The sequence below is a fragment of the Podarcis gaigeae genome, assembly GCF_964106915.1.
Source record: "Podarcis gaigeae genome assembly, chromosome: 7".
NCBI classification, from domain to species: Eukaryota; Metazoa; Chordata; class Lepidosauria; order Squamata; family Lacertidae; genus Podarcis; species Podarcis gaigeae.
In genome coordinates, this window is record NC_139683.1 from 87,750,081 (window position 1) to 87,774,878 (window position 24,798).

Sequence of the window (24,798 nt, forward strand, 5' to 3'; positions counted from 1 at the left end):
AGCAATCAGAAATCCCCTGTTTATTTTTATTCCTTTTTCTTGATTTTTAATGTAAAATTATATGCTTTTCTGTGCTTAAACAGAAATATTTATTTTAGAAAGGGAAGCTTAACTCCTATGGAAGTTAATAATATGTAGAAAGTTTATTATGATCAAAGTTTACTTTTTGTTTTCTATGAAACCAGAAACAAAAAATAAAAGAAACATTAGAATTTTCAAAAATCTCAGGTTTTATTATTGCAAGTTTACACATTGAGTGCACACCTGAAATTAAAAGGAAACAAGCTTGCTCCCTCTTCCATGTGACAGCCCTTTAGATATTTGAAAATAGCTATCATATCTCCTCTCAGTCTTTTCTCTTCCAGGCTAAACATACCTAACTCCCTCAACCATTCCTCATAAGGCTTAGTTTCCAGACCCCGGATCATCTTGGCTGCCCTCCTCTGCACACGTTCCATCTTGTCAACATCCTTAATTTGTGGTGCCCAAAACTGGACACAGTATTCCAAGTGTGGTCTAACCAAAGCAGAATAGAGCAGGACTATTACTTCTGGACACTATACTCCTGTCGATGCAGCCTAGAATAGCATTAGCGATTGTGATTTTTATCTTGTGGACTGCCCTGAGACCTCTGGGTATAGGGAGGTATACAAATGTAAATTTTCATCATCACACTGTTGACTCATGTTAAGCTTGTGGTCTTCTAAGACCACAAGATCCTTTTCACATGTACTACTAGGAAGACCTCATGTCTTCAAGATTATAAACTCCATCTCCAACTCCTCGAAAGATTCCATCAACGGTGTCTCCAAAAATTTACTTGGGCAAACAGGCGAACTAATACCAGTATACTGGAAGAAGCAAAGATCACCAGTGTTGAAGCAATGATTCTTCAACATCAACCTCGTTGGACTGGTCATGTTGTGTAGTTGCCCGATTATCGTCTTCCAAAGCAACCACTCTATTCTGAACTTAAAAATGGAAAGCGTAATGCTGGTGGTCAACATAAGAGGTTTAAAGACTGTCTCAAGGCAAATTTTAAAAAACATAGTATAAACACAAAAAAATTGGGGAACACTTACCTGCGAGTGCTCCAATTAAAGAACAGCCTTTACCAAAGGTGTCATGGGCTTTGAAGACATTCAAATTCAGGACGCAAGGGAGAAACATGCTAAGGGGAAGGCACGCTTGGCAAATCCACACCGTGATCAACTCCCGCCGGGAAACCAATGTCCCCACTGTGGAAGGACATGTGGATCCAGAATTGGCCTCCACAGTCACTTACGGACTCATTGTTAAGACCGTGTTTATGAAAGACAATCTTACTCGGCTTCAAGTGATCACCGAAGAAGAAGAAGAAGAAGAAGAAGAAGAAGAAGAAGAAGAATGGAAGAGGACACTCAATTTCTACAAATATATATTTATATACCAGTATTTATTGTTTTGGGCTCGGTTATTTATGTTTCTAATTTCTGCCTTGTGATAGGGAGATGCCAGATATGTTTTGAGACCTCAGCTAACTGCAAATTAATAGTGGCGCTGGGATATCAATGAGAGCAGGATGATGAGTTGCCTTCCAGGATACAGCCAACTTGCAGTTCCAGGCTGGTCTCTCACCACTTCCATCTTCAAACACAGTGAAGATCTTACCCATGTGGGACATGCAAGGTCAAATGCTGATAGCTAAGGAACATTGCTGTCTTGATGGACAATTACCACATTTCTTTCTCATTGGTATTGATTAATTAACAGCACACAGGAACAAGCAGGCTTCAAAACTTTCCTGTTGTTGGCTGGTCCCAAATTTGTAAATGACACAAAACTTCAGCTTTTATTTATTTAAATTTTTAGAATATACACCATGCTTTTCACCACATGTCTCAAAGCAGCTTACAAAAAAGGAAACTTTAGTTTTCCTTGTCCAAAGCAAGGAAAATGCATTTTTGGGCAGGGTCGGTATTCATCCCTCCTGGGTGAAGTCCTATCTGTCATGACTCTAACCCAGCAGCATTTAGATGCTATTCTCAGCCTGGCATTTTAAAAAGCCTTTAAGTCCAATTCAACAAACTACTAACACTGCAAAGTAGAGAAGTTAGAATTATTTCTACCTTTTTGGATATTTTTTTTTTAAAGTTGTACACTGTGGGAGGGTAAAAATGGGCAAACTGTTTTGGGGTACATGCTTGCAGCTGGTAGCTAGACAATTTTCTTCTTCTTGTCTGCTGACCGTCATTGTTCTCTCCCACAATGCCCCCAGAACGAGATTACATCAAGGCACAGCAACATGGTCCCAAAGGGTTTTTTTTTGGGGGGGGGGAGAGATAAATGGTAAATATGCCCCTGAAACTGCTTGAAGACTCTGTCAGTATGCCTTTCAACCAATGTCAGCGACTGGGCTCAATAACTGGTTCTGCCCCGACTGGGCTAGGTGACTGGAGCACTTTCAGAGACCATCCAGTCCTGGAAAACAGGTCCCAGTGCACTGGACTCACAACTGTGCATTGTGAGCACCAGACTCAGCAGAGTATAAATAACGCGGAAGCTAGCTGTGAAGCGTAACTTCTTTTATTTCTAATAGCTACTACAAACTAAAGAACTACCGGCTTGCTTGAATGTTACATCTCCCACTAAGCCATCTAGTCACTACATAGATAAGACTCTCTCCACACACAGAGTAAGTCAGGAGCGGAAGAGTAGAAGAGCAGTTTCCACCCCCTCCTTTCTCAAAACATCAGATCAGGAGATTCTTGCAATGGGAGGGGGTGAAAATATCAACACTCTCCACACCCCATTTGAGGCTTGAGTTCTATATTTAGTGTGGAAAATACCTAATAGATAGTAAATATATTCACCTCCCAATTGCATACTGACTCAATTTCAAAACTGCATCTCTTTAGTAAAGACACTGGAAGAGACTCTCGCACATCAGGAAAGGTTAGCTACTGCAGTACCAAACATTGCTGACACAGCAAAACCTTTGTGGATGCCATTCTCCTTTGCATCACATTCTATAGCAGTGAATTCCACATTATGGCTACAAAATATGGTGAGGAGGACACCATGTAATGATGGATAAACTCCCCTTGGCTCAGTCTGAAATTGGCTTGGCACCCAGAATGCTGAAATATCTGGGACTTGTAACCAGAGTTGCCATGTTGATAGCATCCTTTCATTTATAATATTAAATTGTTCCTAAATGAAATAAAACAAATCCATTCTGGAAACTAATCAGAGCTCAGGCAGAGCTAGGAAAACCTCCTTTGTCGTCACCAAGTGTGAACTTTTATAGGCTCCATAAAACTCCAGAGCACCGGAGGAAAGGGAGACGTGCAGCCCTCAAACTGACTGACCCCTACGTGACTCACATTTTATACAAAGATATTTCATATGTACTCTCTGTAAGCCTTCCCTTTCTTCCAAAAGTGCCTAGCCCTTTTCAGTCTGAGGGCTGCATGGTGGGCCTGGCCAACTCACATTCTAGCGCATGCGGAAAGACAACACACACAGCCCTTCCATGCTCCCTAGGGCCACTGTTGTGTGCTTGCAGCAGTGCCCCTTCAGTCCTCTTTCCCTTTCATTTTAGAAGGGCAAAAGTCTTGGTCCTAAGCATTTTGCCTGGCCATCCTGCCTGACCCAGGCTACCTCCGCTGCGTCTTTAAAGCTGCTCAAGGTTCCTTCTGGCTGCACTTAACTTTGTTTTCCTGGAACGGTCATATCACATCAAGCCTCACTGAGTGCCATGGGGAAGAAAATCACTTCCACTCCATTGTTCAGATGATGCCTCTAAAGAGGGCATCTTTTCCCTGACTATAATGGTGCTGAGAGGTTTAAATCTCTCTGCCCAGCCCAGCACTATGACGTTCTCTTCTTCTTTCTCCTCTTCTTCATGGAGGAGAGAACCTCTCACCTGCTCCGATGTTTCCTGAATTGACTTGGAACAGGATGACTTCGTGGGTTATTAGGTGTGTGGTGGTGTACAGGTTGCTGCAAATGCACTGTGTCTCAGGACATGGAAGAGACAGTGGCATGGTTCACACATAATGCTAAGCCAAACCATGGTTTATCTTGAATAAGCAAATGTGCGGGTTCCAGGCTGAAGATGAGAGTGCAGTATTCCTCAGCCAGTCCTGCTGCCGCCCCATTGCCTAGGGCGAAGTCGTGGCTTGGCTTGGAGACAGGTTCGAAGGTGATTTGCTAAACAACAGGCAGCAATACAGTAGTACCATTATGCAGGCTTACTTGGAAGTAACTTCCACAGAGTTCAATGAAACCTACTTCCAGTGGTATGCATATAATTACTAAGGAAGGCTGCTGTTGTGTTTCTGAGTGATGTCACCAAGACAACCAGTTTTAGGAACTGAGCATCACAGTCTGGAATGAAACTATGAAACTACATCAACCGTTCAAACGACCCACCTTGGCAGCGGATCAATGATAAGTGTTTCACCGCCTTGCCTGCCGGGCAGACTTAAGCGCAGAGACCTGATGAGGTTCCCTGTAGTTCTCTTTGGTTTAATTATCTAAATAATAGTGCACTACAGACGTTTGTGGTGTTGCTGTGTGTAAAGTCTCTTGCCATTCTAATGGAGCAGCTGTGATGTAATACAAGAGGGGGGCAGAGGCTTGGCTCCTCTGCTGGTGGACTTGGCTGAGCAGCCAGGATGTCACAGACAGGCTGAAGAGCAAAGGAGAGGTGAGTATCAGGGGGCCAGTGTTGTGAAATGGTTAGGAAAGGTTAGGAAAGGTTAGGTAAAGCAGGGAGAGCCCTGGGGCAAAAAGGACAGCACTTTTAAACAAAGACTGGCAGAGAACGCATGGAGGGCTGCAAAAGGAGGAGCTGGTGGGTGGGTCAGGAGAAGCGACTGGGGGTGGGGGGAGAGGAGGCTTCTGAAAAATATACCATTTACTTTAATTTCAGACTGATATTTTTGAAGCCACAAAAACACTTTGAGTGAATCATTTGCCGCTGTTTGTTGCATGCAATAGTATCTTGAGGACCCTCTTGGATTCTGGGGTTGTTGTTTAGTCGTATAGTTATTTCCAACTCTTTGTGACCCCATGGACCAGAACACGCCAGGCACTCCTGTCTTCCCCTGCCTCCCGCAGTTTAGTGAAACTCATGTTAGTAGCTTCGAGAACGCTGTCCCACCATCTCGTCCTCTGTCGTCCCCTTCTCCTTGTGCCCTCCATCTTTCCCAACATCAGGGTCTTTTCCAGGGAGTCTTCTCTTCTCATGAGGTGGCCAAGGTATTGGAGCCTCAGCTTCAGGATGGTTTGATCTTCTTGCAGTCCATGGGACTCTCAAGAGTCTCCTCCAGCACCATAATCCACCTGGAGCAGGAACCGGCAAGCCACTCCAGTATCCCTGCCAAGAAAACTCCATGGACTCTGGGGTAGGGGTTATAATTGAGGTTATAATTGAAGTCTTTTGACCAAAGTAACATGGCCAGGCTCAGCTGCCAGCATCGTTGCAGGAAGCACAACTGAATCTTAGCAACTTTTTGGCAACACTGACATACCTGCACTTGGGAGCTGCTCCAAATTTATGCTTAAATTTCTAATTGCACCTGTAGATCAGCCAAGCCTTGTGTTAACTCTTCCTGTGTAATTTTTATTGATGTTCCTTTGCTGGCGCCAGGCTGTCCCTGTTCCGCTAGGCTTAGATGATTCCTTAAGGAACTCAGCTTGGCAAGACATGGAGCATAATGAAATGCCCAAGGGACTCTGTAGCACTACTGCTTGGGGAGGCGGGGCTGCCCTATGTGGGAGGCTCTGCTGCAGAAAAGAAGGGAGGAGAAACCTGGGGAAGATGGAGCGAAAATGCTTGTTGTGCCTTTCTGCGTGCACTCCAGGGGTGGGAACAGTTTTCTATCTCCCTTGACGTCTCTCTGGCTGTCAAGCATTAAGTGCAAAACACTGTATGCATGAAACATACACTCCTTTTTATGAGTTGCATGACTCCTTACCCAGAGGACCCCCGACTTCTAGGTGGCATCCTTAAAATAAAACTGTGTTCTGTGCAGTTCTGCAAAATTTATGCAGTATCTCCTACTCCAAACTCTTTTGGACATGTCATAATCTTCCTGAAAATGAAGGCTTCATTTATTTCAGTTTGCCTTCTCCATTTGCACTCATTTAAACAAAGATGAGTTGAAATCTAGGACACATCTTGCATCTAGGGGACAAAGAAATGCATGTCTGAGCAGAATGTCATCCCAGCTCCTCCCCTGGCAATAGCAGACCCTCCAAGTTTTCCAGGCACAGTCCTGTATTTACAGAAGCCGTCCCAGTTTCTGATTTGGTCCTGGAATGTCCTGCTTTTCCTTAGGGTGTCCTTATTTTCATTGGGGTATGGTAGGATGTCCGCGTTTTCATAGGAGAAGTGGGATGGGATGGAGTTATGTGACCCTCAAGCCAAGGAGATAAGCAACTACACAACCTTTAGAAGACATCTGAAGGCAACTCAACACACATCCCTCTATTTCCTACTTAGAGTAGTTCTTTCACACTTATGTAGTTATGCATTTAGGGCAGTATCCAACTAACACGTTGTGTCAGTGCAAGTATTTATGCTTGTGCAACAGAGCACCCTCCCACCTTTTCATTCTCTCTAGCGTTCTGTGTGTCTTCCCCAAATCTGCTTGGGCTGTTGTGTTGGGGGAACTCCTGGAACAGATTTAGCAGGCATGCAGGGGAGAATTGCATCAGAGAAATACTTGCATTGGCGGGACCTATGAGTTGGGTACCTCTTTGTTTGTGTGCCACCTGCTTACCAGAAATTGTCTAGAAAAACAATATGTGTTGGTTTATCAGATGTCATGCCAGAACAACTATACAATTATTTTATTTATTTATTTTAATTCAGCAATATTGATGATTGTAGAAACAAATTCTAAGCAGTTTACAAGAAGTATTAAGATTATAAATAAAAAATAAAAAACTTTTAAAAATAATTAAAATTATCAGCAAAAGAGAATAAAACGCACCAACATATATGTGTCTGGATAGGCTTGCTTAAATAAAAATGTTTTAAGCAGGCACCAGATACAGAACAGCAAAGGCACCTCCCTGATGCCAGTTCCTATGTGTATGGGATACTAGGCTAAAAGATCCATTTATTACAATTATGTAGGATTGTGTAGCACTTGTAGCAGTGCCAGTTCCACAGTTAAACAATCCTGGGCACTGTAGTTTACCCCTCGCAGAGTTACAATGCGCGGCAACCCTTAACAAACAACAGTGCCCAGAATCTTCAATGCAAAAAATGTGCTTCGAATGTGCTTTAAAGGTGTACACAGGTGTACACAGCTTAGATTTGGGTAGCCAACATCTGAGCTCTTGTGTGGAGGGACACTCTACAATGATTGAAAGGCTTGAAGAATACTTTGACACTCAAATTGGTACCACCACGAGTTGTCATGCTCCATAATAAAGTTGATGTTACTTCACAGGCCTTCACAGTTATGGAGCATATGTATTTAGGCATAGCCTTATGTGCTAAGTAATTACATAGCATTAAATGATGTTTTGCTTCTGGAACTCTCTCCTCAGAGATGGGACCAAGTATTTTTTTAAAAATTTGCTTGTGTCACATACTTTATTATTTATCCAGGGCTTTTACTTTTTCATCTGCATTTAGGGATAAATTGTTCTTTAGGAGCCTGTTTTGCTGTTTTTAGTGGGCTGGGGCCCAGGTACTGCACAAAGCATATACAGCCTTTTCTCTTGTTGCCCTGTTGTTCGAAAGACTCTGTTGCAACTGTGAGCTAGGTCCATCTGCAGTAGGGTTGCCATATTTCAAAAATTAAAAACCAGGGCACCCTGAACGTTGCTGAGCTTTTTTTTTTTAAAAAAAAAAAAAAAACGGGAAAACCCCCACAACACATGCAATTTTTTGATTGACTTGTCAATGGTCCATGACAAAGCACCGCCTTTCAGAAATCCCCCCCCTGGACTGCAGCCGTAATCTTCAGTATCAAACCATACATTTCCCAGAGTTCTATGGAAAGAGTTCTGTGAGGGCAGTAGGGGTCTTCTAACAACTCTCAGAACCCTTAACAAACTACAGCTCCCAGGATTCTTAGAGGGAAGCCAAGGCTATTCAAAGTGATATGATACGGTTTTAGAGATGGGGTACTGGACTCCAGCGTGATGATCACAGATGCTACAACTCACTTCTCTTGGCTTCCTTCCTTCCTTCCTTCCTTCCTTCCTTCCTTCCTTCCTTCCTTCCTAATATGCCATTAGTGGCAAGAAAACTGCTATCTATAATTGATTGTTTCCCCAGCCTCAGAATAATTTTTTCCAAATATTATTTTGTTATGAACTGTTGTAAGGAGCGGAAGTACAAAACATGCACCAAAATACACCACAGTCCTAGTTTCTGATCCCAAATCTCCCTGTCCACAGCTCAGCCATTCTAGCCATGAAGCCACAAGGGAGATGAGCTGAAGGACCCTCTCCTTTGGCTTGTCCTCGTCTTTCCTACTTGGATAAGTTAAGTGCTGGCATTGACAAGACTTGTTGATTATGTGGGGAGGGCACAGAGTCCATGATCCCTTTTTCTTGAAATGTATTAAGCATTGCCAGAAACAATTTCCCCCCAGACTTTTCACTCAGTGTGTTATCACTGGCTGTGTCCTTCCGCCACCATCAAAGAAGTTATTTAACAACTTAAGTCAATCACAGCTTTTTCTCTTTGTTTATTTGTGTGTGTAAACATTTGCTTCCCTGTTCTTCCTCCTAGAAACTTCTATATTCTTCCCCCACCCACTCCTGTGCCCCATTTTGACCTACCTGTCCTTGTGCCAAGGACAAGACTCAGCCTTGCTCCAAGAGCCATATATCTTGCTTGAGTCAGGGCAGACCCAGGCAGCTGTTTCCCTGACCTGGGGAGGCATAGCCCAATGAAGGTTGAAAAGCCCCGGATCAAGCTACTCTTCTTGGAAAAGAACCAAGTACAGGGGTGGGGTGAGGTGCTGGAACTTGGCTCAGATCTCAGGCTCGGGACTCGTTCTGGGAAGGGATCACTCGCGGATGGCACCCGTATGCTTGCATAGCCTTACATGCCTTCATGTCAGGAGTATTATAAACATCCTTTTCCATGCCCCCCCCCATGTTTTGCTCTGCATGATGCTGGCTGAAGATGTCCACGGTGGGGTGGGTTCTTTCAAAGTAAGCTGGCTGGCGTTGCCAAACAGCTGCTTTGTGTCTGCAGCTCATTGGAGTAGCAGGACTTGTGCTTTCAGCGGCTGACAGGTCTTGGTTAACAACTCCCTTCTTCTTTTGTAAAAATGGGTTGCACAGCAGCAAGTTTAGGCATGACCCATATTTTGAAAGAGGAATTTTTTTTTTGTTTCTCCTGCAGTTTCATGAGAAAATCCCACTCTGAGTCAATAAACACAGAGGCTTATTTTCTGCGCAAGGAGGCAGGAAGTTTGTGTTGTGTGGGTGTGTATGTATATAGAATATGGATGGGTACATCTGCATTGCAAAGGGTACTTACAGGGACCTCCAGGCTTACATAAAATTAATCTGGGATTATTTTTCTGAAAGATACACAGCACTTCAGTGTCCTGCTTCATCAGTACAATTGTGCTCTTTAAAGCAAATGTAATTTGGGCGCAACACATAGACAAGGAATCACTTTTTAATACTGTATTTGTAACCTAGCCTTTTAAAAGGGGAGATTAATATTTATCTTCACAACAATGGATGGGACATTGGAATCTCTCCTTGTGTAGATGAGTAACCAGTTATCACCTATAAGTCCTATGTTTTTGAAATTTGGGGGAACGGCAACTCTACAGTTCTTTTTTTTAAATTATATTTATTAAAGTTTTATAGACAGAAAAAAGTTACAGAATAAAAAAGAGAAAAAATAAAAATAAAAAGGTACAAAAATACAAATGAAAAATACAAAATACAAAATACATGAAAAATAGAAAACAATTAAAAACAGATCAAACTTTTCATGTCTTATATTTCATTTACTTATTTCCCTGACCTCCTCACACCTCCCTTTTTTGTATTCCAGTTCACATGGTTAATTCAGCAAATCCTTTCCCTCTTTGTTTTTATCTTAATTCTATATCTTAACACATTAAAGCTTCATATTTTCATCTGATTATCAATCCATTTTTACATATTCTTTTAACCTTGTTGCTAAAGCCGTTTCATTTCAATCCAACATCATTTTAACATTCATTAATTTTACAATGTTTCTGCAAATAATCTTTAAATTTCTTCCAATCTTCTTCCACCAACTCTTCTCTCTGGTCTCGGATTCTGCCAGTCATTTCCGCCAATTCCATATAGTCCATCACCTTCATCTGCCATTCTTCCAAGGTGGGTAGATCTTGTGTCTTCCAATACTTTGTGATGAGTATTCTTGCTGCTGTTGTAGCGTACATAAAGAAAATTCTATCCTTCTTTGGCACCAATTGGCTGACCATGCCCAGGAGAAAGGCTTCTGGTTTCTTCAAGAAGGTATATTTAAATACCTTTTTCAATTCATTATAGATCATCTCCCAGAAAGCCTTAGTCCTTGGGCACGTCCACCAGAGGTGAAAGAATGTACCTTCATTTTCTTTACATTTTCAACACTTATTATCGGGCAAATGATATATTTTTGCAAGCTTGACTGGTGTCATGTACCACCTGTATATCATTTTCATAATATTCTCTCTTAAGGCATTACATGCCGTGAATTGCCTACAGTTCTGACTCTGTGACATGGCCAGGTCCCTAGCGTCTCTAGCTAAAATGGTCTCAGATAGCAGGGTAGCGGGGAAATGCTGGATAGCTGCTGCTGGACAGTACAGACAATACCCAGCTAGATGAAATAATTGTTTGACTCGATATAAGGCAGTTCTCTTTGTACATACAAACTCAGGTCCTCAACATGGGTGTAGCCGGGGCGGGGGAATGGCGGAAGCAGGGGCAGCTGCCCCCCTAAATCAAGTAAATAAATTAAAATACTTAACTATAAGTAGAAATAATCAGAATATTTGAAATGTTTTGACAGATTTTTCTGAGCACTTGGGGTCAAAAGAAAGTAATCTAAAACAACTGTTGTTGAGACATTTCATTCTGAATCTGCTGTTCTGCCCCCCCCCCCCGGCTAAATCCTGGCTACACCCATGGTCCCCAAGATCTAAATTCAGCACTGTCCCTGCTGACAACAAGGCCTAAAAATAAACAAAAATTTGAAGAAGAAGTCATGTATAGATTCCACCAAGTAATTAACTGTGTAAGAGCAATGCGATCAAAACCTGGCAAAAGATCTGATTTGAATCCCAGTAACTGCATACTAAAACAGCCACCAGCAAAGAAAGCTTGATAAAGACCACATGTTTCATCCTAGTGGTGATGCTAATCATGCTCATACATTGCTATTTTAGTGCCCAGAATGTTTCATGTTCGTCACACCAGTAATTTTATGACAGCTTTCCCCAACTCCCTGGATCCTTTTGACTGCAGCTCCTACCAGCCAAAGCCACCATAGCTATACTAGGGCGAGTTGATGGAGGCTGTAGCCCACAACATCTGGGGGCTGCCAGGGTAGGGAAGGCTGCTTTATAAAAACCCAGTAATGAAAATATGTTCATACATTTGCATAGAAGACTGCAGCCCAGGTATTGTGCCAGGAATGTTCATGTCAAGGAATCTCCACTGCTGTCTCCACATTTGTTTGGCAGTTGCATCACCCTTAGAGTTGCCAGTTCTCAATGCTAAAAGTAAAACTAGAAGCTAGAGGAAATGCTATATATGCCTTGTGTGGCCTTTGGAACAGCAAGACCTTTGAAGCAAAGAACCTTCTCTGGGATCAGAGAGAGATGCTTACTCACAACAAGTGTGTATAGTGTATGTATATAGTAATGTATGTTTGTGTGTGCCAGGTACAAGTGAACTCTGCTAAACAACTGTTTAAGCTAAACTGCTTGACTGAAGCTTCCATCTGAGGGTGAGGATCCTGGCCCATTGGTAAGGTCCAGCTCGGGAAGTGCAGTCACTGGGGGTATTGATCTGGAGGTCTTGAGCGCAGGAGGACTGTGGTGGTTGTACCCAGTTTCAGTGGTGACATGGTCCAGATCTGGCATCTATGCAGATTGTGCTATTTGCTTTTGGTTCCACTGACCTCCTGCTCTCCAAGTTGGTGTTGAAGTCAAAGCTAGATGTCTGAGTCACGACACTGGTTGCCACACTGTAGCAGGTGCAAGAGCACAGTTGAGTTCAGGTGCACTCCCATGCTGCAAACCTGATCCCTCTGGAGTGGGAGTGGGGAGTGAAACTGTCTACAAGAGGCAAGTACACACCTCCTGAATTTTTAGGTGCTTAAAAATAAACACCAACTGAAACTCATGCATGCAGTTTCAACTGGATGATGCCTTGAATAGCTCTAGCTTGGATTTGAAATCAATAGTGGCTTCTGTTGAGCTTTCAAGAGTATTCTAAGCAAATCCAAAATTTGGCATCCCTGTAGAAAATATTGGTTCCAACAGCACCTGGCACTCCTGTTATCTTCTAGCATCCTGCATTTAAACTGGTAGTATGGCTGTTGATGAAAACCTACAAGCATGACTAAGCCCTGAGATAACACCAGGTGTACTATCGGGGGGGGGGGAGTGGGGCCAAGTGCCCCCCCATTTTTTCAAGGGTGGCACAAGGACCCCTAATATCCTGCCGCCTGTGGCAGGCCTTCCCACTGCCCCATTGGGCCGACCTGTGGCAATGGCAGTCCCCACTGGTCTTTCCCATGGCCATGAGAAAGACCCACATAGCCTCCCCACAGCTGTGGTGGGCCTCATGGCCTCCTCCAGCCATGTGAGAGCACACAAATGCATGCTGCCCCCTCCAAGTTGGGTGGTACCTGGCGCCTGCGGAGGACACAGAACCTGTTAGGCATCCTGCAACTTTTGAAAATCTGCATATAAATGCATGAATGAAAACTCATTCTGTTTTGTGTGTGCTAACAGAATCATGATCACTAGCACCAATTCAAGTCTGCCATGCCTTATAGTTTCGTTTGCAGGCTACCTTATTTCTCCAAGACCCACAGTGGAGTGCTGGGATCACAACAGGGCAGGGAGGATGTGTTCTTACACCCCTAAGGCCCTTCTGTCAATAGGATGAAATAATGTAATCAAAACCTGATGGGAAATTTGAGAGCTTTGATACATTGAAGTCTGTTTGAATCCCTGTTCTCAAACAGTCTAAATTTCTGCAGGACCCTCTGCGAGGTGACTTAGCCCTGCCTTAAAACATGCTTGACACATCCTGCCCAAATGGCATGGTATTTAGAAAGGGAAAACAGAGCCCTAAAAGCACTTTCAGGTCCAAGTGAAGCACAATTAAGGTGTAAAAGGGCCTGCCTGTTAAGTTCCTCTGCCACCCACACATAAATAGCTCCAAGGAGCATTTGGTCACATAACCACTAGGTTTGCAAAGGCCAGTTCTCATGTAGGAACATGCAGAAGAATTTGCATGAGGAAATTAGGCAACAAGCGATGAGAATCACCTTTGTTTTCCTGCTGCTGCTGCTAAAGTCTGTCCTGCACTTCTACTCTAAACCCTGCCAACTGTCCATTATGTGGAGCATCCATAGTGAAGACAGAGATGCAGAGAAGGCAGAGGAGACTGAACTTAAGAAAACACCTCTTTCTGACAGATCCACACTCAAATAAAGAGGGATGGCAAATACAAACAGCAGTGCAAAAAGAAAAACTAACTGCTAAAATAGTAAAGGTTCTATGCATAGGAGCCAACTCCTAGGGGCTGAGGTTCAGCCTCCCAATGAAATATATGAGAGGGCTGCCCCTCCCCAAAGTTGTTGGGCATTGCCACTCAAATTGCATGTGCTGCATCTCATGATCAATTAGGCGGGGCTTACCTGCCCCCCTATTTTATTCAAGTTTCAATGCAAATAGATGGTGAAGTTTGAGTACAAAATCGTAAATCAAATGTTGGCACTAGAGCTGTTCTCATCTACCTGCATGTTTGGGACCTTTATCTGTAAAAGTGTGTATGCAGTTTTTTGCAAAGTGGATCCCAATGACTGAAAACAGCTGCACACTTCTGAACCATTGTTCCTTATTACTGTATTTTTTGCTCTATAAGACTCACTTTTTCCCTCCTAAAAAGTAAGGGGAAATGTGTGTGCGTCTTATGGAGCGAATGCAGGCTACACAGCTATCCCAGAAGCCAGAACAGCAAGAGGGATTGCTGCTTTCACTGCACAGCAATCCCTCTTGCTGTTCTGGCTTCTGAGATTCAGAATTTTTTTCTTCTTGTTTTCCTCCTCCAAAAACTAGGTGCGTCTTGTGGTCTGGTGCCTCTTATAGAGCAAAAAATACAGTACACTCACAGTTTGCTTAACTGTGCAACTGTGCAGCTTGCACACTTGAGTCACTCCTATTTTTTTCTATGCCATTGATAATCTTCACAGACCTACTTTGAGATGCCTATCTGTAATTTATAATCTGTGACTTTCACTTCAAGACTGGAATTTCATTGATATCTGCAGCACCCTGTTACTGATTTTAGTCTGCACTGAAAAGGAGACACAGCAACCAAGAGTTTTGCAAGCTGCAACTTGTCTGATTCCTCAGCAGTGAGAGTTTTGTTATGAATGAACTGCATGTAATTGAATGGTACAGGATCATTAATTAGGTGTTGGTGCTAAATAATGAAACTACTTGAAAGATCCCAAGGGGCACATGGGCAATAGTCCTTAGCCTTTCCAGTATGTACAAGAGAAAGCAACAGAGTCAAATTTATGGAAAATAACATGGTCTCATGACACATGACTGTAAAAGTCACTCAGATTCAGAAAGACTCCACTGTGGAAGCAAGGCTGGGGTGGAAGAGTGCTAGAGTCCTGTCTGGTCAAGTTGCATGGGATCAATTCTAATCTGTTACCTCTGAGGATGTGGACAGGCTGATTGGACGAGTGAAACCAACCACTTGTCTCCTTGATCCTTACCCATCCTGGCTCATAAAAGGGAGCTGGGAAGGGCTGGGCAATGGGCTCTGCAGGGTGGTGAATGTTTCTCTCTGTGAGGGAGTCTTCCCAGACCCACTAAAAGAAGTGGTTATTAAACTGCTTCTTAAAAAAAACATCTTTGGACCTGGCCAATATGGCCAGCTATTGCCCAGTCTCAAATCTTCCATTCTTGGGCAAGATGATTGAGCGGGTGGTTGCTAAACAACTCTAGGCACGCCTGGAGAATGCAGACCATTTGGATCCTTTCCATTCGGGATTCAGGCCTCGTCATGGGCTGAAACTGCCTTGGTCACGCTGGCTGATGATCTCTGGTGGGCTAGGAACAGAGGTGAGAGTTGTTTCCTAGTTCTGCTGGATCTCTCAGTGGCCTTTGATACCATTGACCATGACATCCTTCTGCACCGTCTAGAGGGGCTGGGAGCTGGGGGCACTGTCATACAGTGGTTCCGCTCCTTCCTCCTGGGCTGTGCCCAGAAAGTGTGGGGGATGAGTGTTCAGACCCCTGGGCTCTCTACATGAAGCCACTGGGAGAGATCATCAGGGGGGGTGGGCTGGGTCTTCAACAGTATGCGGATAATTCCCAGCTCTATATCTCCTTCAAATCAGAACCAATGAGGGCAGTGAAGGTCCTGTGTGAGTGTCTGGAGGATGGATGGAGACTAACAAATTGAGGTGAAATCCTGTCTAGACAGAAGTACTGTTTTGGGGGGACAAGGGGCAGTGGGTGTGAAGGACTCCCTGGTCCTAAATAGGGTAACTGTGCCCCTGAAGGACCAGGTGCACAGCCTGGGAGTCATTTTGGACCATCAGCTGTCCATGGAGGCGCAGGTCAATTCTGTGTCAAGGGCAGCTGTCTACCAGCTCCATCTGCTATGTGGCTGAGACTCTACCTGCCTGTCACCAGAATGGTGCATGCTCTGGTTATCTCCCGCTTGGACTACTGCAATGTCATCTACGTGGGGCTACCTTTGAAGGTGACTCAGAAACTACAACTAATCCAGAATGTGGCAGCTAGACTGGTGACTGGGAGTGGCCACTGGGACCATATAACACTGATCCTAAAGGATCCTCACTGGCTCCCAGACTTTTAGAAGACATCTGAAGGCAGGCCTGCATTGGGAGGTTGAAATATACTCGGAGTCCTGTAGTGATTTCATGCTCTTTATTGCAGCTTGTAAAACAGTGAATGAATTGCCCCCCCCCCAACCTCATGCTGTTATATACATTATTTACACAATGAGTCCTGTCTGGTTGGCTGATTCTGCTTCCCTCCTGGAGCCTGATTGGTCTTTTCCTGCAGGCCAATCAGTTGTTGCATTCTAGGATCCTACCTGCCTATTGTTCTAGGATCCAAGCTTAGTACATAACAGAGGTCTTTAATGCTTGGTGTTTTTATTATGCTTTTTAATATGCTGTAAACTGCCCAGAGTGGCTGGAGAAACCCAGCCTGATGGGTGGGGTATAAATAATACAATTATTATTATTACATGACTCATGATATAGTGAACAAATTCTTCACCAGACTTGCATTAAAATGCAAAGGGAGTTAGGGATGCTGTAAATGTGTATAACTTGCACAGTAGAATGCATGTGTGTATTGTATACATATTGCAGCTTGGGTGAATTAGATTGAAAGAATAACTTACAGTTTCTGGAGTTCAGAGGCTTTATTCATGCAGGAATTGTTTATAGGATGAGCGGAGATGAGAGAAAGATATTGCCAGTATCTCGTCTGGAAAGAACACTGAAAAAATGGCTCTGCTTTTAGGGGTGGAGTTAAGTTAGACAAAGCAAAGACTACAAGCAAGTGCTGGCTAGATTGCTACATAAGCAGTGTCCTCTTGTGGTTTAAATTAATTCATGCATGAACTACAAACTCAAATGAAAGATATGCATTTACTTTACTCCAACATATGTAAGCTACTGGGAGACTGTTTTTTGCATTTTCAAGATACAGCATGCAGCCACATGCAAATGCACAAAACCATTTTGACTAGAGGCTGCAGTAGGAGAGAAGCAGCATCTATGGCATGGTGTACTTTTCACCCGCTGAGACTGATGTGTCACCTGCAACCCTCTTCCGGATAGATAGCCTTCTCATAGGTATCCATGCTGTGAAGGTCCAGATTGGACAACTGCAGTGCATTGTATGTGGGACTGCCTCTAAAATTGCCAGGAAACTGCAGTTTCACCCCAAATTCAGCTGTGAATAACAGGGAATGATCAACGGGAATATATTATGCTAGTTCTTCAGCAGCTATGTTGGCTGCTGCGCCATTTCTGAGAAAATTTTAAATTGCTGGTGTTCGCCTTCAAAGCCCTGCATAGTTTGAGACTCAGGTATTGTTTATTTATTTATTAAATTTCTTTCCTGCCCCTCATCTGAGGATCACAGGGTGGTTTACAGCGTCCTTCAGGTATCTGCTCCCACCTGACAGGGCCCATTGCAGCGGCAAGAGGGCTCAACAAGGCCCACTGTGGGCTTGAGAAGGCCTCCTTGAAAATTTTGGGGGGCCTCAGCCCCCCCGATGGCATCCCTTCAGAAGATTATCCTTGCCAAGGCAAGCTGTGTGAGAGGCAGGAGTGGCTAAGAGTCCACTGCAACAGCTGAAAGCTTGTTCACATCTCCTAGCACTGCAGAGTCTCAAGTGATCAGCAACAGACACTAAATTCCTACCTAGAATTTTATAATTCCTACTCCCCTAATACAGACCTGGAAGTTGATGGAAAGGTGGTCAGGAGCTATTCAGGCTTTTTCAGAACTCAGAAAAGCACATACAGTCCAGGCATACTTTATCTCACCTGGCAAAGGTGCAGCTTGGATACATAGAGTGAGAGGAGACAAACCTGACTAACAGAATATGTTGAGGAAACCCACCCTTTGTCGAGGGGGAAAGGTTCTTTGAAGTAGAAAGGTGTCACAACCCTATCTTGGTGAAAGATCAATCTTTTGAAATTCCAGTTCTAACAATGAATTAAGTTAATTTGCTGCTTAACCCGGAGGGGGGTCAGGGAGGGATGGGCTGGCTGAGCATTATTCACACCATCAGCAAATATTGCCATGGATACTGAGTCAGATGCCTGGAAGGAAAGCTTCCACTTGGTTATAAGCAAAAGTATAGAATAGGCGATACTAATTTCAGTTGATGTTGAGGAAAGATAGTGCACAGTGCATTTACTACGGCAGGTTCAGAATGCTTATCCTTGCCTTATTAATCCAAGGAGAGAACCTACATAGACAGGGCAGGTTTGGGTTTTTTTTAAATATGTGCAGTGGTTTTGGCAAAGGGGCCCTATTCCAACAATTCCTAGCTATCATGTCTAGCCAGAATTTACACTGACATGTGCTGACGGATTTTGTAGCAGAAGGCAAATTCATATGGTTTGGGCACCAGGTACTTTAAGGATGACTTTCTCCCAAATGAACCTGCCTGCCAGGCGAGGTCATTATTAGCTCAGGGCAGCCTTGCTTTGGAGCATGTTACCGGACCCAAAGGACTGGCTGGTAGTGGTGGTGGAGGTGGAAACTGCAAGTTGGTGGGGCTCCTCAGGGCAGCATTGACAGCAGCAGCAGCAGCAGCAGCAGCAGTCCAGTCCCAGGCAGACGGCCCTCTTACAGCAGTGGTGTGTGGGACACGTGGAGAGATGTGATGGGTGGTGGATGGATGGCAGGTCAATGTTCTCTAGAATGTTTTCTAACGCTTAACACTATGCACAGCTTAATATATCTGCAGGAAATTACCTATATATCTGCAGGAAATTACCCCCTAAACTGAACATCCTACCCCCACCTGGAGATCCACTAGCCAGATACAGCAGTGTCACTCCATATTTAATACTTCAGGGAACTAGTAAGATCAAAATGTTGATAATATTGTAGCGCAGGAAATGTATACAGTTCACCACTCTCCTCTGCGATGGACCACCCATGCCTGGAGATGGATAGATCCACATGGTTTCCAGAACTCGTTAGTGGGTTTTGTAGAAGATCAAGGCAACAGCTCTGTCGCTGCTCTAGTGGTGGTTTGGAACAGGAGGAGGACTAGGGTAATTGAGGGGATCATTTGATGGTGTCCTCTTCTCCCACCTCACAGGACTGTTCCAAAATGCCTCCCCCCAGTTTGCCCTGAGGCAGGGAAAGCTGTGTTGGTTGACCTTGCTTAGGAAGTATGGTGAGTTTGGGAAGCTTCCTTCTTTGGAGGGGAGGGTGAGCAATGTACTTAGCCAGCCCCGTCAGCCAGTAAAAGCATGAGCTCTGCTGGCAGGGACATGACTAAGCAGGAGCTGCCCCCAAAACGCATAATTATAACGTTTGGAGTCTGGGAATTAGTTTTGACCCAGCCCTGGGTTTTTTGTTTTGTTTTGTTTTTTACAAGCATGTTGCTGCACTGGGAGCTTTCTGTCAGTTTCACATGCTGTGCAGGACCTGCCCCTTCCTGAACACAGAGGACCTTACAATGCCATGCATGCTTTCATAACCTCCAGGCTTGATTATTATAATGCACTCTACAGCCGGCTGTCCTTGAAGCTTCCCTTTGTGCAAATGCTGCTGCACACCTTATGGATGAGAGCCATCACAAACACATTCAGCTGGTTGTGTTCCAACGGCACTTACTGCATACAAATCGGATTGGATTCAAGGTGCTGATGCTCACCTATCTCTGAGTGATGCCTCAAGATTGTTCCCCCTGCCAATCCCTCCTTCCCCAGGCCCTGCTTTGAATGCCAGCTTTACTCAGTGAGATGCAGGCTTTGGGGCTGTGTACATAGTCCTGTTTAGTCTGCACCCAGTGCACTCCCACCACAGGTGAGTCGCAATGCTGCAATGTAGTTTCTTAAGAAATACTGTGTTTTGATGCCAATTTCCTCCAACCAGTTTTGATCTGATTTGAAAACGCAAGCCATAGGAAGACATCCATGCCCCCTGTCTGGTATGGACAGACTGTGGGCAACTCAGAAACACATCCAGCCATATTGGCGTGTACAGCAACGTGCAAATGTGATTTGAGGCGCAGAGCAGAGTGGGGTGAATGCCCCTGCATTTTAAGCTGGTAATGGGTACACTGCCTTTGAGTCAACTTCCCCAGGCTGTGGGGTGAGGGGCCCACAGAGTTTCACAATTTCCCATCACTACAGACCTTCCAGATGGGGTGCAAAACACATCGCTTCTTTGGGGCCTTCAAGTCAGCTGGATAGTTTGCCTTTTCAGCGTTGTTTTTAAATTAATTTTTTTTATCTGTTTCATTCATTTTGCCTTTTTCATGCAAGCAAATTATTTTAATTATAAATAACAAACTGGAATATCAAGTGCATGTATTTTCTGCAAGGCAACCCTCAGTACAGTACAGTATCGATAAGGAGGGGCAAAGTTTTGCATCTGGTGTGGTGGAGGAGAGTGGCTGTGAAATACTAGTGCCATTTTCTTTTTCCAGTTCTGCACGATTTCCTGGTTTGCTTCGGGCCAGGAAGACCATATGCGCTACTTTGCAGGTAACAGCCGCCAATTTGAAAGGCTGTCAGAGAAAAAGACCCCTGTTTGTAGGGCTGTCTGCTCCAGGTCTGGTTTGAAGCGAAAGAAGCCTGGGCGGGGCTCGAAGGTTCCCTTCCACAGTTGGCACCTTTCCCAAGGACTGAGAAGGGGCAAAGGCCACTTTGCCATAGCCTTCCCACTACAGTGACATGTATGCATTGAAATTACTGCATTCAGAATCTTAATTAATTATAATAAATTATACCTATACATACACATTTGCACCTCCAAATCTGTGTACTTTTTCACTATGTTTCGCTCTTTATTTTAGGTGCCAGTAAATGAGAAACTCTTAGATTACACAGAGAAAAGTTTATCACTTGAGGGAAAACGCCTGGGAGAAGAACCAAGAAGGCGTTAAAAGGAAAGGCTGTTGTGGGAAGTGCCTTCCTGCACTGAGTGCCCCCATTTTGGGAGAGGCCATTCAGAAATGTAATTGCTTCAGTGCACTTCCTATATCACCTGTGGGTCTTGTGTATATCATTCTGTGTCATACAGGCCACAGAAGGAACAGAGCATAGAGGGGAGCCCTGAGTTCTCGCCGCTTCCCCTATCACACCTGCAGTATTTCAAGTGAGCCGTGCACTTGCATGAGCACGTGCTCATGACACAGGAAGAGTTCCGATAGTGCTGGCCACCTAATTTCTCCATGCATCTCCCAGGCCCCCCAGGCCACAGAGCCCAGGCCCCATCCCCACGGGATCCTGCGGCCACTTAGGCTTGCTTCATTACTCCACTGTCAGTTCTGCTCTCTGCAGACCTTCGTTCATTTTCAATTCCTTCACACCCAGCCCTGCCTCCCTGCCTGCCTGCGGTCCCTGGCACTTCTGTCAGACAGCTGGGGGATATGAATGGAAATAGTTAAAAACCGCACTTCTCCACCCAGAAGTGGGTGTTGCCTGTGTGAGAAAACTGTATAAGAACAGTAGGAAGTTTCAGCTGGTGAGAAAAACCTTGAAGCAGCACTGCTGGGGCATTTACATCTGGCAGGAATTGCCTTTTCCTTGGGATTGTAAATATTCTGCCTGTGCAGGATGTCTGAGAAGAAGAGGAAGGGCAGAGGAAGGGGCAGAAAGAACAAAGAAGGGGGGACAGAGGAAAAAGAAGCAGGCCCCACAGAAGGTACTTTCCATTTTTAGCACATTTTACTGCATCTGAACAAGAGAGCTTCTGAGCTAATGCAAATGTACCAAGATACGGTTTCTGTCTCCTTCAGAAATACATTCCTGGACTATTTAAAAATAGCAACAAAAAACTAATCTCAGCAGGAATCAAGGCAGGGTGTTTTCTGGAAATATCCATGGTCACGACTCATAAAGTGCTGATGTGCTGATTAGAACGTTTCATGCAAATAGGCTTTTTCTTGTGTAACATCCAGAAATTCCCCTGTGTAGCAGCCAAAGAAAAAGAGAGTGTTTTTGAGAGACAGAAGCAGCAGTAACAGACCAAACATGACCCAAGTAACTACTCTTGTCAATGCAATTGTTTTCACAAATGATGTGCTTACTATAATTCTAAATGCTTTGGTGTAATCATTATAACTCCAGATTGTTCTGATCTGGTAATTTACTGGTGCTGCTATCAGATGTTGACTGTCAATTAGAGGGCTAAAGCGGCAAGAGGGTTGTGCGTTCACTGAACGTTTTCAGTGATGCAGAGAGAACAGTTGTGCAGCTTTAATGCTTCCTTTTTTGCCACACAAAAACAGAGCAACAGGTTGTATGGTTCAACAATGCCAGTTTATTTAGAAGGAAAATTTAAATTAGTAAAGATGCAGCAACAAGCCTCTCTCCATCTCTCTCCACACACTTGAGTGATGAATTTTTGAAGCAATGTATCTGTCTGCTGATCTATCATCTGTCTACACACACAGAAAACAACAATATTATATTGGAATGGTGAAATAGTTTATTAATCTCCATTGTTGCTATATTTTTAACTTTCCATTCTTACAAATAGTTGCATTTGCAACACATAGTCCTCCCTATTGTATCACAACATCTGTGTGTTGGCTTGGCTGAGAGAGAGTAACTGTCCCGGGATTACTGAGTAGGCTTCATGACTGAGCTGGGGCTACGAAGCAGTCGTGCTCCTTGGGGTCTCAAATTTCAACAGAACCTTGTGCGATGAACCCCCTTTTTTCGAGACGTAAAGTATTGGTTGTGGCACCCCCTGTGTCCCCCACCCCAGGCTCCAGGCTCAGTGTGACTAAACTGGTTGCGCTCCCCAAATCCGCCTCTGTATGAAGTTGGATCTTCCTCGTTTTGAGTTCAAGACTGTATCTGCCACACCACACTGCCTCTCTATTTTATATTTCTAAGCTCTCATCAGGTCATGTCTTAGTGAGACTCTGTATGAGCCCTTTTGCTTTAACTCCCTATGCAATTCTCCCCAGTGCATAGATGCCTTTAGACGGTTGCTCACGTCCACGTTCCTGCTCTTGTTTCACTGAGGCTGAAGAAGTGTAAGGGCAGTAATAGTAGCCAAATGGCATGTGCTATAGGAGAATAATAGACACACCACAGCAGCTGTGAGTGTGAAATATGTGAAACCTCCCTCCAGTTCTCAGCCCCCACATGGTGTTCATAAAACATCAAACTTCCAGAGCGCTAGATTTTGTGTCATGCACTTCAGAATTCTGGGAGTGAGAATATTATGAATAATCTAAATGCCCTTTAGCAAAAGGAGGTGGTTTTTATTTTTAAAAAAGAGGATCAGCAGCTGTGCTAATGCCTAAAGTGGAGGCAGAGAGGAGACACTTATCAGCTGCAGAGGTGACTGGATTAGATGAAGGGCAGCGTGGCATTCTTTGTCTCCAAAGGAGCTGTGCCTTCCTTGTTCCCTGCAGGCATCAGGAGCAGGATTAGAAGGAACTCTGAGTCAACTAGATATTTTAAAGGTGGGGAGCGCCTTCTTCTTCTTCTTCTTTTAAGGAGAACTACCTTGTTTTGCATTTTTGGAATTCTCAGTCCCCTGGAGTGTGCTGTTGTTTGATGAAGGTCCCTTTGCATGTGGATCATTTGGTAAAAAACAGATTATCTGCATTTATTTCCCTCTCCCCAGCAGGAAAATATTTATTTTCCTTGCCAAAGAGTGAACACCTGGAGGAGAGGAGAGTTTGAAGGATGCATATACAGGAGTGCAATAGGCACAAAAGGCCAAGCATCACTGATCAGATATTCTCAGAATATTGCCACCTCTAGCCCCCAACTAAAGCCGCCCCAACCATGATCAATGATCTATAGTCCACTACGGACACTGAACCCCCCCCCCCCACAGGCCTTGCTTGCAGAAAGCTCCCTAAAGAAAGCTACTGATTAGCTGGTCACATGCCTAGGCCCATGTCGCCTGCATCTCTGCTTAGGCCATGCTGTCCCGGGACCTATTCATGTCAGTCACAACATCCAGCTCATAAATATGACTGTTTTTTCATTTGCTTTCAACTCCACCATTTTATGATTTAATGATTCTATGAACATTCAGAGAGGCCACAAGGTGCTTCTTCTGAGAGCCGCATGCTTGCAGGGAAAGTGGGTGGGGCCACTTGGAAAAGTGGGTGGAGCAATTGCATTTGACACACATTTCTCTATTCCCATTGATCCCCTGCTGGTGAGGCTCCCGGAAAAGCAAAACTTTGACCTTTTCTGTTAGGCAAAGATCATAAGACAACCCGGATGATTGCCAGATTCTATGTACAGATCTGTAGGCGCAGACCATCCCCCAACCCAAACTAGTTCATTAAGAAAATCCCCAAACTCTATTCCATGGGTGACTCTGGGTCATCTCTCTGTGGTAGCTTATCTTAAAGTTTTAAGTGACTATATGCTTATCGCATTTATAAATTTTAAATTTATTGTTGTACATTGCTTTAAATGTTTGCTTTCCTTCTGGGATTGTACCCCCAAGTGTGTTTTATAAGCTGGTCTCTGACTGTAATAAATTTATCTATCTATCTAGCCTATATCTGGGCATTTTAAGCTTGTGCCAATCAAGGGCACATTCCAGCCAGGCAAAAGCATTCCAGCAGGATGTGAAACAGGGCCAGTGGCCTGGCGAGAAGGTGTGGGGGTGCTGAGCAGAGCCCTGAGGATCGGGTAGAATCACTGCAGCAATTTTACATTTATTTAAGTTTTAAAATAATGGTCACTACCCTTATTTTTTCACTTCATTTGCTTCTAATCTCAGTGATTAAACACACACCCAAACACCAACCTTATGTATGTATCCATGTATATGTATGTTATCTATCTGGTAACTTAGGATA

At 44.1% G+C, this 24,798-nt stretch overlaps 1 protein-coding gene across 5 annotated transcripts in view; it reads left to right on the forward strand.

The window, feature by feature from the left end:
* NRG2 (neuregulin 2) overlaps positions 1-24,798 on the forward strand; it is a 133,115-nt gene that overhangs the window by 28,440 nt on the left and 79,877 nt on the right. For 2 of the 5 annotated variants that reach the window (XM_083748626.1, XM_083748625.1), the window contains exon 1: positions 21,466-21,656. The exons of the other annotated variants lie outside the window; for them this stretch is intronic. In XM_083748626.1, coding sequence (XP_083604752.1) covers positions 21,569-21,656 — 88 coding nt within the window. In that variant the 5' untranslated portion in view covers positions 21,466-21,568. Of the gene's footprint in view, positions 1-21,465; positions 21,657-24,798 lie in introns of those variants that run through there. 5 annotated transcript variants of the gene reach the window in all.